The following is a 20,132-nucleotide window of genomic DNA, read 5'->3' as shown; positions in this document are numbered from 1 at the left end:
AACTATGAGTAATAATGTAACAGGCTTTACTCAATGAAAACATATTGATGAGGGTCTGCTTTGATAAATATCAGCATATTGGGAGGGTGAAAGGAAGAGCTTGTGCTCTTTGAAAGATTTCTGATTTTATTGTACATAGTCATTTTACACATACATACACTGATATATATATTTTTCACACATACATGCTGATATATACATGTATACATACATGCATTGATATACATATATAAATCTATAATCTATGAAAGTGTTAGAGTTGTGAAAAATGTTTCAATATGACTTCAATTGCTGAAATATATTTTGATTTATCTTGTTTACACTTAATAATTTCCCAATCTTTTCAATATAACTTTGTAGCTGTTATTTTATATATACTTGAGTTTTAAAAATCTATATGCACACACACATGAATATACACATATATGGTATATGAGAATATGTATGTATATATCTGAATGTGTGTATATATATATTTTATATCATCGGCTCTCAAATTCTTTTTGGATTTAGATGTAATATAAAAAATATAACCAATCAATATATTCTTTGCTTCATTTAATACTCTGTGACTATTTTGACTAACTTTACTTTCTACAGTTGGTGTTTTGTGTGTGTGTATATATCTTAAATTGTATAAATAATTTGGAAAGACAGCTTACTTTACTTTGCTGTCTCTGTTGGAAGACTGGTAGATTTAAACATCAACTTTCAAAATCACAGTCACTCTAAAAAAAATTATTTGGCAACTAATTCTGTTTCATATATTTATTTTTTCTCTTTAAATACTACCTGTTTGTTTAATAAGTAACTTTGTTTTTAACGTAAACTTTTTTCACCACTAAGGTATAATTTCAAACAAAAATTGCATATATTTTAGGTATACAGTGTGATATTTTGATGTATGTATATATAATGAAACAATCACTACAATCAAACTAACATTTATTACCTCATACAGTTATCCATTGTGTGTGTGTGTGGCGAGAATATTTAAATATTCCTTTTTAAACTAAACTTTTTAAAGTAAATTTTAAAAATTGAGATATTACACAATACTGAAAAGTGAACAAATTATATTATAAATAAATAGTTTGATATAATTTCACAAAGTGGACACGTGTAGCCAGGATATTAAAACCTTATTATCAGAAGCCCAGAAGTCCATCTCCCATGTCTTCTTCAGAAATTAAGCAACTCTGGCCCTCGAGAATAATGTAAACCTTGACCTTCAGCACCAAAAATGAGTTTTGCATTTTTGAACTTTATATAAATGTAGACTATACTCTTTTGTATCAAGCTCTTTTTCAGTCAACATTATGTTGTTGAGATCCATAGATTTATGCTATGTATAGTTGTTACTTCTTTCATTCTTTTTTTTTTTTTGAGACGGAGTCTCGCTCTGTCGCCCAGGCTGGAGTGCTGTGACCGGATCTCAGCTCACTGCAAGCTCCGCCTCCTGGGTTTGCGCCATTCTCCTGCCTCAGCCTCCCGAGTAGCTGGGACTACAGGCGCCCGCCACCTCGCCTGGCTAGTTTTTTGTATTTTTTTGGTAGAGACGGGGTTTCACCGTGTTAGCCAGGCTGGTCTCGATCTCCTGACCTCGTGATCCGCCCATCTTGGCCTCCCAAAGTGCTGGGATTACAGGCTTGAGCCACTGCACCCGGCTACCTCTTTCATTCTCATTGCTGAAAAGCGGTCCATTGTATGACTGTGCCACAATGTATTAATATTTATCTATTTCAACATTAAGGAATCTTTGAGTAATTTTCAGTTTGGAGCTATTATGAATAGTGCTGCTATACACACTGTAGTTCACCAGATTTGCTGCATATATATAGACGTTTCTGTTGCATATACAGCTACAAGTGAAATTCTTGGGTCTCAGAATATATGCATGTCCGACGGTTACAATATAGTCAGATAATTTTCCAAAGCCGTGGTGCCAGTTCACTCCCACTTGGTATGAGGTGGCTCATTCTTTCTTTCTTGTTTTTTCTTTTTCTTTTTCTTTTTTTTTCTTTTTCTTTTTTTTTTTTTTTTTTCTTTTTGGGATGGAGTCTTGCTTAGTCGCCCAGGCGGGAGTGCAGTGGCGTGAACTTGGTTCACTGCAACCTCCACCTCCCGGGTTCAGGTGATTATCCTACCTCAGCCTCCCGGGTAGCTAGGACTGCAGGCGCCTGCCATCACGCCCGGCTGATTTTTGTATTTTTAGTAGAGAGAGGGTTTCGCCATGTTGACCAGGCTGGTCTCGAGCTCCTGACCGACTCATTCTTTTAAAGATGGGAACATCACTTGTCATAGGGGACTAAACAGATCATGGCCAGTAGAAAAAAATATTGTTTTTTCTGGGCAGTAAATACACTTAAAAGTGTATTTCCAATTTTAGAAAATACTTTCACAGGTGTATAAAAGTACTGTTATTTAGTCAAATATCTGCACGTAAGACAGTAAAGACATGAGATTAAGAACAAAGCACAGTAGAAACTCTAAATTTCATCAAAGTCCTGTCTTTGGAAAGTTAGTGGCCCAAGACATTTACTGCCTAACAAGTTAAAAAATCATTAACAATTGCTGTTTGTTGTTACTGCAAAACTAAGATTGTGAAAAACCTGGTAGAATTGGTTCCCTACGTTTTTGAAACAAAAACTTTAGGTCTCATTTTTATGTATGAAGTCTAGTCACAAGAAATTTATCTCTAAAGTGAAACCAATGAAGTTTAACCTATAATCCTTCACTGGTTGTGGCAGTCTTTTATTGCTCAATATGACCTTTTATTTTTAAATAATGGAAGTTAATTTGGTTTGGTTTTATTCACTACATTGTTCCTGGGTTAATTCCTTGGAGGTTTTGACACCCCTAGAGATTGTCAGATTGACATCCAGACAGCAACTTCCTTTTGCTTGGCATGACTGCATGACTGCCTGGTTATACTTTTTATTTCCTTTAAATGTAAAGGTGAGCTTTCTTTTCTTCCCAAGAAATGAAAGACAATTAAATTCCTGTGAAGAGCTACTTGAGCTCCTCACTCCCAGGAAGGATTGTAAAAATATTTTATGGGCAAATGTCACTTGCCTGACTCCCTCCACTGGCTTTCACTGACTTAATAATACCAGCTCCATTAGATTCATAAAGAGAGATTAATTAACAGTGCATAACTTAATTGTGTCAAAAGAAGGAGGGATTTGGTGGTAGCTTCAATGTCTATCAAAATGTCACTAATGCATTTATTCCTTTGTCCTAAAAATAGGGGGATCATTTAGACTTATTCATTATTATTAAAAATAGCTGATACTGAATTATTCCTGAAGAAGGATTTTATAGATAATCAATACAATAACTTAGAGCAGTAAGAGACCTCAAGAAGAAGCCTTGTTTAGTTTACTGCCTTCAGGCACTTAAAGTGAAATTATTCTCATTATCCCCTTTTGCACATTAGAAATATGTTATAGCTTCATTAATAGTGTTGAATCTGTGAACACTGAGCTAGAGGGTAGTGGTAGTAGAGTAACTTCACTAAGACTAAAGCTCTCCCAGATTCTGCCTCATTACACCATACAATTCTAGTTTTGTTTCAGGTGAAATTGCTATTCCTCTTTCAAATGCATTTGAAGATTAAAGACAGAGATTATTAAGAACATGTAACATACTCTCATACACAGTTGGTTAGAGTGTAATTTGGTATACCTTTTCTAGGAAGCAGTTTGGCAAGAGCCTTAAAGATGTTTTTGTATTTTACCTACTAATTTTACTTTTAAAAATCTGTGCTTAGACAATCTGAAATAGGTACAAGGGTATTTGTTGTAACTTGATTTATGAAAGGGAAAACTGGAAATCTTGATATCCAATTATAATGTAATGGTTAAATTAATTGTGCCATGAATATTTGATGGGATATTGTACAAGGATTGCAATTTGGTTTTAAAATATGTATTTCATAGCATAGGAATTGATTATAATGTGATAATGAGTCATTATAGCAAGAAATAAAATGGTAGAGTTTAAAGTTTTATATGGTATCTACACATAGATAAGTGTAAATAATGGAAGAGTTTTTTCCCCTTTATGACTTTTATTTTCCATATTTTCTATAATGAATATTAAAAAGCATTTTAAGTATATTCAAAGAACGAATGAGAAAATAAAGACTTCTTTCTCTGACTCTCTCTAGTCAACCATTTCCTTAGAGGATTTTGGTTTAATTTGTTGCCTTCTCTGTTAATTATCATATTTAGACTCCCTTATCTTCTAAGGTTTTGTGACATTATTGATACCATAGTGGATGAAAGTGATTGAGGGAAGGGACCCAAGGAAATAACATTTATCAAATGCTAACTTCTGGCCCAGGTCCTTTTCATGTATACAATAAAACTTGTGTTTCAAATAAGACGTCGTCTTCTGGGTGAGTAGTAATGGGATATAAACAACAGTGAATCCTATGTCTTTATCAACATATTCAAGTATGTGATACGTTTGTTGGAGCTGAAATTAAAAAGTGCTTAAAGATGGAAATAAAGTGGTAATGAAATTTAGGCTGTTCTATGGCAGTGGTGGGGCATTTATGGCTTCTGAATAAATAAACTATAGATTTTATCAATTGGACCTCAAATAATTTTCAAAAATCAACATTTTTTTTTTTTTTTTTTTTTTTTTTTTTTTTTTTTTTTAGTACAGAGAACCAGAAAACATGAGAAGATACCAGATATTATATTTTTTTTCCTGGTTGAGCTTCACAAAGGAGCATAGCTTAATAGCTGGAACTCAAGAGTTTGGAGTTTTGCTAGTAATTTGTTGAGAGGACCTGAGGAAGTCACATAACCTTTAAGAGACACATTTACTTTATCTGTAAAATGGCAGTGAACTAGGAAAAGTGACTTTTCAAACTGTGCCTAATTGGATGCTTCAGGGGAGCAGGCACAATAAAAGTTTTTGTGGATAGATCTGGAGGGCCTGCATAGTACTGGGCACATAACTAACACATAACCGGTGCTCAATAACTATGAGCTGAATGAATGACTGAATGTGCCCTAAGCAATGCTGCCTGGGAGTCTGCCTTTCCAGCAAAGCTTCTCTCAGCGTAATTCTGCTTATATCTAATTTATATGTTGGGCATAAATTAAGGTGTTCATTAAAAAATGTAAAGAATAATTTTATGGTTGAAATCAAGTTTGAAATACCTATTGATAATTCTGTGCTACTATTTCTGGTTATTTAAAAACAACAACAACAAATTACAACACCTCTTGCTCTCATTTTCTTCTATATTTTACTAGATTCTATGAGACAGCTGTCTATACTGTATTCATGGTAGAAAGAAGGATAATTTGTGCTTTGACAGATAAATCAGTGATGACTAGACAGACAAAGGGAAGATGGGACATGCCAGTAAAAAGGAAAAGCATGTGTGAAGGCAAAGAGTCATGGGAGAACATGGCAAGTTTAGAGTGGTGAAAAAGGTGGTGTGACTGGAAGGCAGGGTTGGAGGATGGTAGTAAGACTGGAGCAGGATCCCACTATAAAGAGCCCTGTATGCTTGGTTAGGACTTTGGCTGTAGTTGGTGGGGAAGCAAGCCATCAGACATTTTAAGAAAACAGAGATGATATGATAATATTTGTGTTTCACTAAGAGTTCTGTAGTCTCAATGTTAAGGTTAGATCTTTGGAGCTTGAGAATACTTGCTAAGATACCTTTTGACTTTGGGTTGAGTGAATATCATAAATAATTTCAAAAAGGTTTTCTTTTTCAGACCATGACATTCATTTTTTTTCCCAGGGTTGTTTTGCAGAATTCTGAAAAATGGTTTCTTACATACTGCCATTGTTACAGGACCCCAACATTTACCCAAAGATAGCCGTCGGGTCAGGGTTTCTGCACTGTAGTCCCTTCTGTGGTCACCAGAAATACGTTACAGGAAAGGGGTCCTGATTCAGACCCCAAGAGAGGGTTCTTGGATCCCATGCAAGAAAGAATTCAGGGCGAGTCCACAGTACAAACTGCGACTTATTAAGCAACTTTATTAAGAATGTAAAGGAGTAAAAAAATGGCTACTTCATAGATTGCCCATTTTTATGGTTATTTCTTGATGATATTCTAAACAAGGGGTGGATTATTCATGCTTCCTCTTTTTAGACCATATAGAGTAACTTCCTGAAGTTGACATCGCATTTGTAAATTGTCATGGCACTGATGGGAGTGTAGCAGTGAGGATGACCAGAGGTCACTCTCGTGGCCATCATGGTTTTGGTAGGATTTAGCCAGCTTCTTTACTGCAACCTATTTTATCAGAAAGGTCTTTATGACCTGTATCTTGTGCCAACCTCTTATCTTATCCTGTGACTTAGAATGGCTTAACCGTCTGGGAAGGCAGCCCAGTAGGTCTCAGCCTCATTTTACCCAGCTCCTATTCAAGATGGAGTTGTTCTGGTTCACATCCCTCTGACATTTCCCACCTCCATTTTGTAAGATAACCCTTAATCATAAGGGTTGCAGAGGGATGAAGATCCATCTTCTGTAATGTCTTCAGGCTTAATGGGGTGATGATATTCCTGCCTAACTATTAGGGTCTCTTGTGTTCGGGGTAAAGAGGAACTTAGTTAGAAAGCATCAATATGGTAAGGGCCATTTATAACTCTTGAGTTTTGACAAGAGGTGATATCTGGAAGATTGATAAGTGTTTAGTTTAAGAAAACATTCAGTAAGCTTGTTCCTTATTCCTACACAAAGAGTGTAACAGTAATATATTCCACAAGAGCAAAACAAAATAAATTAAGATATTCCAGGTAAACTAAATTAGAAGACTTTTCATGAACTAGGCAACTGTTGGAACTAAGCTGATATGGGGTTGTTAGCTGATTGTAACATGCCCAGAATTAGAATACTGATCCAGGTTTTTATATTTCCCATCCTTCTTGTTTCTTCTAAACAGCAGTCAGAGATCATTGGTTGGTTCACAGAAATAAGTGGGGTTAGCCTAAATTGCAGAAACAAACTTAAAAACAACTAATGAGACTAGAATTTAATAACAAGTGTACCATAGTTCTTGAAAAATACTATTTCTCTCTCCAGTTTCTCATTTTTACTAAAGACAAATTATAGTAAGGCTGATTTGCTTTATTATACTTGGCCTGATAATTTGTATAAAGTTCAGCAAGAATAATTATTTTTCACATAGGCTTCTTAATTGGCTTTGATGGAACTCTGTTTCATAAGGAATCTCATATAAGAGTATTTTAAAGCCAAACCCTGCCATGGGTTTGTACCCTCAAATACCTATGAGTTGGGTAAATTCCTCTCCTTTTGAAGTTCCAAGATAACTTGGGGCTCCTGGACCTGTGAGAAAGTGACATTCTTTACTTACCATAGGTCAGAAACCCTGTACAGGGACTGTGTAGGCAAGGTATGAGGTCAGTTCCCCAAAGGGCTTTTATTGGCTCTACAAGTCAAGTTTGATTCCTTAAAGGAAAGCACCCCATTCCAGTCAAAGTCTTGGTAAAATAACCAGTTTCTCCAGTTGTGTCCTGTTACAGAAGAAAACAGATTCTTACTGCACTTAAGCAAATAACTGTATTGCCATAAGTTAAGAATACTCATAACTAGTTTCCAAATTCTGGAGAAATCAGGTAGAGAGAAACAAATATGTTCCAAATTTTGTTCATAGCAGTATACTTTGCTCAATTGCTACAAACTGTAAAGAACTCAAAATAAAAGTTTCCTTGACTCCAAAAAAACAAAGGATCAGCAACGTTTTAAGCAAAGTTAAAAAGTTTTCTATTGGTTTAGTTAATTCAGTTAACTCCTGTTCTGTTTGATATTTGTGAACATTCCAGCTCTTCATGAGAGTTCTGAAAGTTATTTTCTCTATTCTAATGTTACAATTTCCAGTTATTAGAAACCTGCATTTAAGAACACCTGCTAGAGTTCTATAGTTGATTATAAACCACCTTCTCAAGAGGATTAAAACAAGATAGCAGTTGACTGTGAATGATAAAAAGTTTTAGGACAGTCACTATTAAAGCCACAATTGATAAGGAACTTTGGTTACTTCTGTGACATGCATGAGGTAACTTACACATGGTTAAATTTAGGCCTCATATCTCACCAGATAATAATAGTTTAGACAGTGGATTGTATGGCCGGGCGCGGTGGCTCACGCCTGTAATCCCAGCACTTTGGGAGGCCGAGGCGGGTGGATCACAAGGTCAGGAGATCGAGACCATGGTGAAACCCCGTCTCTACTAAAAAATAGAAAAAAAATTAGCCGGGCACAGTGGCGGGCGCCTGTAGTCCCAGCTACTCGGGAGGCTGAGGTAGGAGAATGGCGTGAACCCGGGAGGCGGAGCTTGCAGTGAGCCGAGATTGCACCACTGCACTCCAGCCTGGGCGACAGAGCGAGACTCCGTCTCAAAAAAATAAAAAAAAAAAATAAAAAAAAAAAAATAAAGTTTTACAATAACAATTATAATTATTATAATTATATTTATTAATAACATACACTAAGTCATATTAGAATTATAGGAGTTTCCCATACCTTTAGAACATATACCAGTAACATATTTATGCAAATACAGTCCAAAGAAAGCAAAACACCATTTCACATTTGATAATGCTTCCTGTATGATTTTTATACCAAATAAGCCAAATTTCACCTTTATAATAATGTACTATTAATGTTAAACTGAAATTTTAAATAAAACTTTATAGACATATTTACTCAATTTTAATGTTTAACCATAAGATTAGATTCTTATAAACCTTTTATAACCCTTTACATTTTTTTGTAAAACAGCAGATCAGTGCTCTAAGAAAAACCTGTTGTGCTTCTATTACAATGTTTAATTGACCGAAAAACTGAATAATACCTCTTTAACTTTAGCCAATATGTTTACACACAGAATCTTTTACAATTAATTTTTATAAACCTTCCACAACCTGTTTAAATCTTTAGCTTTATTCTAACTTAAAACAATTCTTTAACCCTTTATGCAAAAAAATCCACATTCCCAGGCCTTCTTATAATCTTTTACCAAGAGGACATTCTACTTTCCTTACACACCTTACATGTCAGACTGTATCTTCACTAGTCTCAATTATATTTTATGTTGTTAACTCTTAGTGACTTTTACTTTTGGTGAAAACCCTGGTTGGTAAGCAATTTTAATCATGTACTAGGTGTGCAGCCTAGCCTAAGATATACCAGGCAGAAGTGCAGATAAGAGCCAACTCTTCAGCATAGCTAGGGTGCGTGACTAAGTCCACATGTCCCCAGGCCTTACCTTACTTAAGAAGGCAAGTTGTACAGTAAGAGTTATAGTGGCAGTTTATTACGCATTTAGCAGGCCTAACAACCTTTGAATTGCACAACATTTTTTGCATAAATTTCCTTTCACAAATCCTTTCTCTTACACAGATCATCTGAGACATTCTTGGACTTTCTGACTTGCTCTAACCATCCCTCCTTTTAAACAACCAGTCATTTTACTTTAGGACAAGAGTTTACGATACAAGATCTTTTTTTATATAAAATCTCTTTCTTTATAATTTGTATAGCTTGGGGGAATGGTGAATTCCACATGCCCCCTGGTCTTATCTATAATCTAATGACTTTAAGGTAGGTAAATGGAACAATTTTTAAAAGTTAAAGAAGCAGTGTATGACCTTAGCAAACTTAGGCATTTAGCAAACTTAATATCTGACCTGTATAATTTAGATTAAATGTTTTTATTTTATCAATAATTTTTAAAACTGTTTTTATTTTGCAAAGATTACTGAAGTTACATGAACTAAAAGGCATTACAGTTTTTTATTTTGCTTTCAAAATATTTAAGTGCTTATTTTTGTTTCAGCCAATTAGAGCTCTTTTATATAAACATTACACACAACACATATATAGCTACACAGAAAGACAGAAGGTTACTACAGTAGTTATGAGATTTTTCATTTGCCAGTTTCTAAGTTTCTTATTTGGGTTACTGGGTTTAGGTTCATGGGGGTTTTTTTTGGCAGAGTCTAATCCAGCCTCTGACTTGTAGTTCAACATGTGGTCTCTGGGCAAGATGGTCACCCTGAGTAATAGAAATGGTAAGAAAGGGAAAGGAGAGACAGAAAAACATTGCCTGTGGCAGGGTGGAGAAAGCGAAATGTTCAGGGAGGTCAGAGAAAGGCCCGCCCATTGCAGCAACACTGAAAAGTTCAGGCAGCTGCTTCTCGGTAGCAAAGGGATCTTTTCCAGCAATCCTGTCAACTCTCAAGTTTCCCCTTTCAGGGAGGAAAAACCTCCCCATATCCCACAGTCCTGTACATGCCTAACCCTGTCACCCACAGCCATCAGCAAAGAGTGCAAGGCAGATTAATCCAGAGAGAATAGCAGTTAGCATCCCATAGTGCCAAACCGGTTCTTAGCTGAGAGGGACTTTACCGAGAGGGGCCTCTAACCCCCTACATCTTAGAAGGGACTCTAGCCCTCCTAAGTTGGGCCTCTAACCCAGGCTCAGTCAAGCCTCATTGCCGTTTAGTAAGAGGGGCCTCTGACCCACTCTGTCTTAGGAGAGACTCTAGCTCCCCTAAGTTGAGCCTGCAACCCAATCCCATTCTTTTTCTGCGTACCCCACCACTTACCCAAAGTCATCCAATCAGTGCTGCGGCCTGTTTCCTTTGGGGGATGGTGGTTTCTTCAGTATCATCCCTTCTGTAGTTCACCAGAAATATGTTACAGGACCCCAACACTAACCCAAAGATAGCGGTTGAGTCAGGGTTTCTGCAGTATAGTCCCTTCTGTGGTTGCCAGAAATAGGTTACAGGAAAGAGGTCCCGATCCAGACCCCAAGAGAGGGTTCTTGGATCTCACACAGGAGAGAATTCAGGTCAAGTCCACAGTACAAAGTGAAAGCAAGTTTATTAAAAAAGTAAAGGAATAAAAGAATGGCTATTCCATAGAGCAGACCCGAGGGCTGCTGGTTGCCCATTTTTATGGTTATTTCTTGACGATATGCTAAACAAGAGGTGGATTATTCATGCCTCCCCTTTTTACACCATATCGGGTAACTTTCTGACATTGCCATGGCATTCGTAAACTGTCATGGCGCTGATGGGAGTGTAGCAGTGAGGACAATCAGAGGTCACTCCGTGGGCATTTTGGTTTTGGTAGACCGGCTTCTTTACTGTAACCTGTTTTATCAGCAAGGTCTTTATGACCTGTATCTTGTGCTGATTTCCTATCTCATCCTGTGACTTAGAATGACTTAACTGTCTGGAAATGCAGCCCAGTAGCTTTCAGCCTCATTTTACCCAGCACCTATTCATGATGGAGTTGTTCTGGTTCACATGCCTCTGACACCATAGCTCTTACAAAGAAAATGTATTGCTCATCTTAATGAAGAGTCTACTTTAATTGATGAATATTTTGTTGCAAAGAGGGGAGAAACAACTTTGAAAACAAACAAAAGTCACTTTTAACCTAAATATTTTCTTCTGAAATATAATTTTAATTGTAACTATGAAATCCTCATTAGGAAACCTACCTACAATAAATTGGATCTGATATTCAAGGCAGAATACATGGAAACTGAGACCAGTGGGCCAGGTGTGAGAGTCATCTTGAATGATAATTTTACTCCATCACTTAAAACCAAGTATTGCCTTGGCTAAGACAGTTATTAACATTTCATTTCCAGAGTAAATAACAAGATATTTTTATTTTGATGACAAAAACATCATGTAACACACATGCTCTATCTAAGGTTGGGGAAGGAAGGTGCTTGCCAGTGGGCATGACTTTGGTTGATCTATTTTAACATTTAGTTTTACCTTGTCACTTTTTGATATCTGGATATAAATAGATACCATCAGTCAAAATAATAAATCAATTAGTGTCATATATTAAGTGAAACAAAAAAGGAAAGATACTCATAATGTAATAAAATCCTCTTTTCACATGCCAATAAACAGAGAATATTGCAAATATTGGAAGATTTCATTTGCAACATGAATCCTGAAAAACATTATTAAAAGGAAATAACATGACTATTACCAAAATGAATAGAAAACAGTGAAAGCCCTATATGGTAAATGCATTGAAATAGAGCAGTCTATTTTTCCATTAAGGTATTCAGTGTAATGTTTGTGTATGTGTGTATGTATTTAAATTTTTTTGTTCTTCTAGAGCTAATTTCATTTTCAACTTGGAAAAAAATATTAACCTTAATCAGTGCTTAAAATATCTTCAGGTTTGTGCTGAAATATTTTCTTAATTCTGTCTGGAAACCTATCAAACTGCCCAGATGAAGACTTCAGACAGAGTGGAAAGTGAAAAAAGCAAATTGTTTTTATAGAGAGTTTATGCAACAATAAACTATGTAGGAGGACAGGTGTTTCGTAGTAATAGTAAGAGCTAGTATTTCCTCTGCCCTTGCTATGTGCCAGGCTATACTAGGCTCAATTCATGCCCTGTCATTTAATTTCTGCAATAAGCCTAAGATATAAGCACTATCATTATTCCCATTTCACAGATGAGGTTTAGAGGAATTAAATAAGGTGCTCCATGTTACAAAGGTTGTGATAGTTTTGAACCCAGACTGATGTCCTCTTGAGCCTGATCTTTTTCGCTGCCTCTAAGTAAAGACTCACAGGCAGCACATGCTTCTGTGTCACTCTGACCACGCCCCTATCATTCCGCTTCTTTCATTGTATTGCAGTTGTCCCTTTACACACCCACCTCCCACACTTTCTGGTTAGCTCCCCTGAGGCAAACACAGTGTTTTACTTATCCTTCTAGTTCTGAGGATTTAGCATAGTGATGTGACCCTTGTGGAAGCTCAGTAAGTGCCTGTGGAATGACTAATATATTGTCCAAAGTCACTAAAGGTTTATATGTTAAAGAAAACATTGCCTTGTTATATACAATAACTGACGTGAAAACAGTGTCAATTACTTTTAAAGCTGTGTTAGGCATTCCTTTCCTCAAAGATCAGATTTTTCAGAAAGGTGGGTGAGCAGATTGCTGCTGCCTATAGGAATTTCAGGGAGTATGAAAAAAACCCAGAGATGATTAAATAATGTGAAATGTATGTACAGTATTAAGAAAGGTTAAGAGAAGGGATACTGAAAGCCTAATTTAATTAATGGTTTTTACATTAATGGTGGGCTTGTCTTCTCTACAGGGAAGCAACCCATTTTTCATTGATAGTGACCCCCAAATAAAAGGAATAGTCCTGGCTAACACGGTGAAACCCCGTCTCTGCTAAAAATACAAAAAAATTTAGCCGGGCGTGGTGGCGTGCGCCTGTAGTTCCAGCTACTCCGGAGGCTGAGGCAGGAGAATGGCATAAAGCCAGGAGGGGGAGCTTGCAGTGCTTGCAGTGAGCGGAGATCCTGCCGCTGCACTCCAGCCTTGGCGACAGAGTGAGACTCCGTCTCAAAAAAAAAAAAGAAAAAGAAAAAAAGGAATAGTCAGACATTTTCAAGCCTTAGGAAATGTTTTAAAGCTTAAAATGCAATTAGTAGAGCAAAGAAAATGATTTCATATGTATTAAAATATTATGCAGTATTACTTAATGGGGTAAATCAATTTAGCTTCAGCTTTGAGGGATTGAAATCCGATCAAAGAAAACCATTTTTGGTTATAAGGAATAGTTTACAAAGGGGGTTTGAGGAGCATTCTAAATGAGTTTGCACTTGCATCTTTAAAATGGGTGGTATTAACTTCCGCAGTCACGTCTTGCTCCACGATGTTCTGATTAAATATGATGATAATGTCCATTTTAATCTGGGTCTTTAATCACCCTGTCAGAAAGCTGTAGCCAATAAAAGCTCTCTACTCCTTGCTGTATAAGCATACTTCTGCCATTTGCTTCCTCTTTTAAAGGATGCCTAAAGCTTGAATTCTACTGCCTGCAGCAGTGTTCAGAAGTCAAAGACCAGAATGAACAAGGACTGCCATACAAAATAACATGCCCACCCTGCCAGCACTGACATTTCCAACCACCCAAGCCTTACAGAAGGCTGGTCAATACCCTTGGCCCTCCCTGGACATGAATTTATTTATAAAAGGAAAACCTTCAGAGTGAAGAAAATGTATCAAGGGTGGAGTTAGTCTGCCAGTGCCAGTATGTCAAGTTGGCAGGGTGCTTTTGTTGATTTTGTTTTCTGAAAGCTGTCTAGCATGAATCCACCTCCAATGTGGAATTTTGATTTAGTTATAAAAAAATTCTGAAACATCTGCTAGATTAAAATGAATGTTCATGCCCTATTTTACTTGACTCTTTGATGAAATGATATTAACTTTTTTCTGAGACTCTTCCTGACCACCTCAAAATTGTTTTGTTTTTGTTTTGAGGCAAGGTCTTGCTCTGTCGCTCAGGGCTGGAGTGCAGTGGCACGATCTTGGCTCACTGCAATCTCTGTCTCCTGGGATAAGGTGATTCTCTCACTTCAGCCTCCCAAGTAGCTGGAACTACAGGCGTGCACCACCACGGCCAGCTAATTTTTTTTGTCTTTTTGTAGAGACAGGGTTCCCCATGTTGCCCAGGCTGGTCTCAAACTACTGAGCTCAAGTGATCCACCCTCCTTGGCCTCCCAAAGTGCTGGGATTACAGGAGTGAGCCACTTTGCCTGGCCAAGGTGTTCTTTCTGAGGGGAGAGCTATACTCTTCTCAAAGCATTTACTATATGGTTCTGCATTGTCATGGTCCATATGCTCATCAGTCCATCTCAGTGGATTATTACCTCCTTGAGAGCAGAGCTGTGTCTTGTTCCCTTTGCCTTCCCAGTACTTAGCAGGGTGTGTAGCAGACATAGTCACAGTCAATAAATATTTGTTGGATGATTTTTTTTTTTTTTCTGAAGTGGCCCTTTTCTCTTTCCTTTTCACTTATTCATCTCTTACCTTCTTTAGGTCCTCTCCATCTGTCCCAAGGACATGAGAGCTGATATCTGTGTTCATCTAAACCGGAAGGTTTTTAATGAACATCCTGCTTTTCGATTGGCCAGCGATGGGTGTCTGCGCGCCTTGGCAGTAGAGTTCCAAACCATTCACTGTGCTCCTGGGGACCTCATTTACCATGCTGGAGAAAGTGTGGATGCCCTCTGCTTTGTGGTGTCGGGATCCTTGGAAGTCATCCAGGATGATGAGGTGGTGGCTATTTTAGGTACTGTGAACTTTCCTAATGTAGTAGCAAATGCGTAGTAACAGTTTTAGATATTTTACTTCTCGCATTTTTAAAGAGAAGTTTCCTTTGTTTGGTAACTTTGGAAATTGGGTCACTAATGAGATGTGAATCTTAATGAAAACTAATAATGCTATTTCAGCAGAGAACGTTAGTATCAGTCACAGCCTAATGGGCTGAGTTTGATTAAACTTTCTTTGGCAACAGTAGGACAGTACCTTTTAGACTAAAGGTGGTCACAGCCTAACGTGCCTTGTAGCTCCGTGCTCGTAAGTGTGAAAATGGCTTGTGGAATGATTGACATGGTAGTGACGTAGGGTGTTAGTCTCAGAAGGGCAATAGAACCTGTCTAGTTCTACCCTTTTCTTTAGATAGGAGCCAAGGGAGGCCCAGAGAAGCTTAGTGACTTTCCTGGTTAGTAAATGAATAGAGGCTTGAATATAGATCATTTTACCCCAGAACTTTCTCCCTCATCACAGTCAACCTAAGTAGTGAGCTGAATGTGTGGAGGAGGTTAATGAGTCTGACCTTTTATAGCAGAGTGATCACAGTATAGGTAAATTAAATTTAGGTTTTCAAAGTCCATCCATATTAATAGGCCATAAAAATTATTTGGCTAATCATAAATTCATTTTAAAATTTAGAGCATTTTAGAACTTAGAATTCAGTAGACAGTTGTACTAACCACAACCACAACAATAAAAGGGCAGTAACAGTATATATAAGTGATAAAATAAAAAAATGTTGCGTGTTTGGGGACAGTGTAGGATATACAGCTTGGCAAAAAAAAAAAAAAAAAAAAAATTGCCAAATGACCTTTTAGATCCTTTTCTGCTCAAATATTTGCAGCAGGTTCCTGAAATGCACAGATATAAAAGGAAGTAATAATGAGGTCAGAGGAGAATCATTTCTTTTTTTTTTTTTTTTATCAGGTAAAATAAGTTAGAATTGCAGGATGTCGACTTCATTTTGATCACATTTTTCATGGCTTGTGTCTCATGAAAAATGAGCTCAATTTTTAAACTATTGGATTTTCAGCTACCGAGGTCAACCTACCATAGCTTGAATGCCACTTATTCTCCAAAGTAAAAGATTAACTGATAGATTTTAAAAACTACAAAAGCAAAATCCACCACAATATAATGAAAAACTGACTTCAAAAACACCATTACTTGAAAAATATAGAATTGAGAATGGAAAAGAAATGACCTTTCATAGGAAAACAGGTTCTGTAAAAATTGTGAGTTCTAGAAAATGGCTCAGGGTTGCAAATGACTGAATACCAATATTTGTAAGCTTTTCCTTAACCGCATATAAATAATATTAGAATTACAGTTAGATTTCTTCTAGGAACCATCTTTATTTTTTTCAAGAAGAAAATACAACAGTTTAGAGTCAACATTCTGGGTATGTTTAATGCTCATTAGTGCTTGTTCTGCTTTGTTTACTGGAGTATAAAGGAGATAAATATAACCCTTCATAAAAAGTTGTACATTTCACCAGAACAATCCTTTGTGGTAAAATGAAGCATATTTACACTACAGCCGTTCTTGTTTGCTTAAAGAAGAGGATAAAATACAAGGCCAAAGCAAATGTATTTTATTTTCCTGAATGTCCACGTCAATGGTGGTTAGGAAAAAAAAGTCAAATGTATTGCATGAAAATGAGTACCCTCATGATAAATTACCTCAGCTGTAGAATCATTGTCATTTGCTTTGTCCCGTTTTCTTTATTACAACTTCACTTGGGTAACTCCTTTTCTGAAAGAAGGTTGGAGAAAGCCCTGAGTACAGTGCCTCTGGCCTGGGTTTGCTAAAATGAGACAATTTGCTCAGTGAGACCGACAAAATGCATTTTCCTTTCATTTTAAAATAAAATGGTAACTTGTTTTGCCCAATGATACAGTAAAAATGAACACAGGACCCCCGGGTATTGGACCCATCTCATCATATATCTGTCACATTTTATTATTTTGAATGTGTGCTTTTTGTTCTCTCTCCTCAAAAATCTTGGAATTCAGAGACTTTTTACATCTTGTGCTTAATGAGTCAAATTATAGAGACAGCTCTGTGGCTACCTTTCTTATTTCTACAGGCTCTGAAAAAGACTAGTTCTTTCAAACGTCCATCAGATCAGGAGTTTTTGTTTGTTTGTTCAACATACAAAATGCTTTAATAATGTTTTAAGAAAGGAGGAGGAAAATAGTAACTTACCAGCACTATTTTTTCCTGATTCTCCTCTTCTTCTTCTTCTTCTTCTCCTCCTCCTCCTCTTTCTTCTCATTTTTGATAGTTTAATTTTGAAATAATTACATGCTTAATGAAAAGTTGCAAAAATTATCAGGGTGTAAAGGGATTATGTGTATATAAAATATTGAATATATATAGTATTAAATATATATAATCCCTTCACACCCTGATATATATGTGTGTGTATATATGTTGTGTGTGTGTATATATATATATAAAACAAGATATATATGTATATCTTAAGTTCTGCTTTATTAAGTTGATTCTGTCTTTATAACTTTATGTATTTTTTAAATCTTTTTGATTTGTCCTGGTACTGAGAGTGGCGAGTTAACGTATCTTATTATCTAACATACCTTATTATTATTCATGCATTTTGTCTATGTCTCCTTGCATCTCTTGTAGCTTATGCTATATAACATTTGCTGCTGTGTTATTTGGTGTACAGATTATTTATGCTTGTTATGTTGTAATTGTCAACTGTGGCCTTTGGCATTAAAATATGCCAAAAGCCATCATGTTTAATACTCTTTGCCTTTAATCTTGCAAGGGTCAGAGAGGAACACAATCTCTACATCCCTCACATCTGAGGACACCTCACAAAAATGGGAACTTGCCTAAATTAGTCTGATAGGAGAAATAACAAGGCCTTGCTATCTCTTCCACTGATTCATTTGCCAGTTAAAAGGTAGAGAAGGGAGGTTATTTTAAAATTAATTAGAATCTCTGAATCCAAAAACAGGTGCAGTTTCATCTTTTTGGATTCTTGCCACTAAACAGTCTCTTGATAGGCACATAATTCTTTAGTGTGTCAAAAGTGCTAAGGAGTTTAATGAATAAGTTCTGAAGCATAACTAATTAATGGAAAGATAAAAAATTTAGTCAACAAATAACCTCCTTTAACACTGGAGGATGGCTTCAAGATGTTTTTCTAAATAGGGCATATGAATATAATTGCAGTTCATGTCTTTTTTCAATTTGAAGTTCTTTCAGTTCCTACACCTCCACCTTTTTTTTTTGACCTTCCCACTTTTTATAAAACACAAAGAATTCCAAATTAAGTTCATGATGCATACATAATATTTTATATTCTTTAATGTCATATTCCTTTTTAGTTCCTACCCTATAATTACTTAATGTGAACAGATTTGTTGGTATGGCTGAAATAGCCAGGTTACTTCTCAATGTCTTGACAAGTATATTGTGCCTTTCTGAGGTTATAAAAATGACATTTCCCTGCTAACAATAGACTCTGCTCCTAAGACATTTGTTTTATTGTATTTTCATTTTGTCTTTTTTCATCTGTGTTCATTGATTGTTAGAATCATAGGGCTGGAGTTATTAAACTAAGACAATCTCTATTTAAGTGTTTTAATTGTAACTTCAAATTCTTAAGAGAGCTATGCTTGTTTATGGATGGTTTGGATAGAGGGATTGAAAATTGTTATGGAGTTAGGAAAAAGCATAAATGAGGATAGGAATAACATAATTAAATCAACTTAATAAGAAAGAGAGTCTTTAGCACTTGAATTAATATTTTATTTTAAGTAGAATCAGTTATTTAAAATCCACTGTAGGCCAGGCATGGTGGCTCTTGCCTGTAATCCTAACACTTTGGGAGGCCGAGGTGGGTAAGTCACTTGAGGTCAGGAGTTGGAGACCAGTCTGGCCAACACGGTGAAACCCCGTCTCTACGAAAAATACAAAAATTAGCTGGATTTGGTGGTGTATACCTGTAATCCCAGGTATTTGGGAGGCTGAGGCATGAGAATTGCTTGAACCCAGGAGACTGAGGTTGCTGTGAGCTGAGATCATGCCACTGTACTCCAGCCTGGGCAACAGAGTGAGACTCTGTCTCCAAAAAAAAAAAAATTATAAACGTGTGCATTATCAAAGAAAATTTATAAATTATGCTGCTCAAAATCAGAAATCTCCTTATTTTTATTACAAAATAAAAAATATGAGATGTAAATGAATAATATTTCATTATTTTGAGAATCTGTGAGAATGTGACTTTTATGCTGTAGTTAAATTTCTTCCTGTGCACTTGCTGTTAGAAGTCAAGTGCTTCACAGTTTAAATCCTTAAAAGGGTTTTTCCCAAGTTCCAGAAAATTATTTTCTTTTGCACCCACACTTCTGGGTTTTTAGATGCTGAACTGTGAAACATGTAGATTTGTTCTATATATTATGATGATGAAAATACTTAATTCAGATATTTTTATAAAGGGCAAATCAGTTGTTTGCTTTTAAAAGCATGCATACTTGTCTTGATTTAAACATTTTAAGCGGTGATTATAACATTGTTTATCTATGGTTCAAAATATACCCTTTTAGAGTTCCTCAGCCTGCAGGTTTTGGGATGAAGTAGAGTTTTAACAATCTTGGTAGTTTAGATTCAACTTCAAACCCTTTCTCCATCACCCTTCAAAACTAATTTATTCTATCCCCTTGGTATCTTTTAATCCTATTCTTAATATCCCTTACCACAGTCAATGCTCTTAAAATTTTGGTCCCGAGTGTGAAAGGAAAATATCTCGGGCCCCCAAGATCACTAAGGAAAATTCATGCTGGAAACTGCTTAGGGCAAACCTGCCTCCCATTCTATTCAAAGTTACTGAGATAGATGCATATCTGATTTGCCTCCTTTGGAAAGGCTAATCAGAAACTCAAAAGAATGCAACCATTTGTGTCTCACCCATCTGTGACCTGAAAGCTTCCTCTC

At 36.3% G+C, this 20,132-nt stretch overlaps 1 protein-coding gene across 1 annotated transcript in view; it reads left to right on the top strand.

The window, feature by feature from the left end:
• KCNH5 (potassium voltage-gated channel subfamily H member 5) overlaps positions 1 to 20,132 on the top strand; it is a 336,051-nt gene that overhangs the window by 225,976 nt on the left and 89,943 nt on the right. The window contains exon 9 of the mRNA XM_007986913.3: positions 14,889 to 15,141. Within this exon, the coding sequence (XP_007985104.1) occupies positions 14,889 to 15,141 (253 nt within the window). The remainder of the gene's footprint in view (positions 1 to 14,888; positions 15,142 to 20,132) is intronic.

The sequence above is a fragment of the Chlorocebus sabaeus genome, chromosome 24, assembly GCF_047675955.1.
Source record: "Chlorocebus sabaeus isolate Y175 chromosome 24, mChlSab1.0.hap1, whole genome shotgun sequence".
Lineage (NCBI taxonomy): Eukaryota > Metazoa > Chordata > Mammalia > Primates > Cercopithecidae > Chlorocebus > Chlorocebus sabaeus.
The sequence above is the reverse complement of the archived record's forward strand: the minus strand, read 5'-3'. Positions and strand labels throughout refer to the sequence as shown.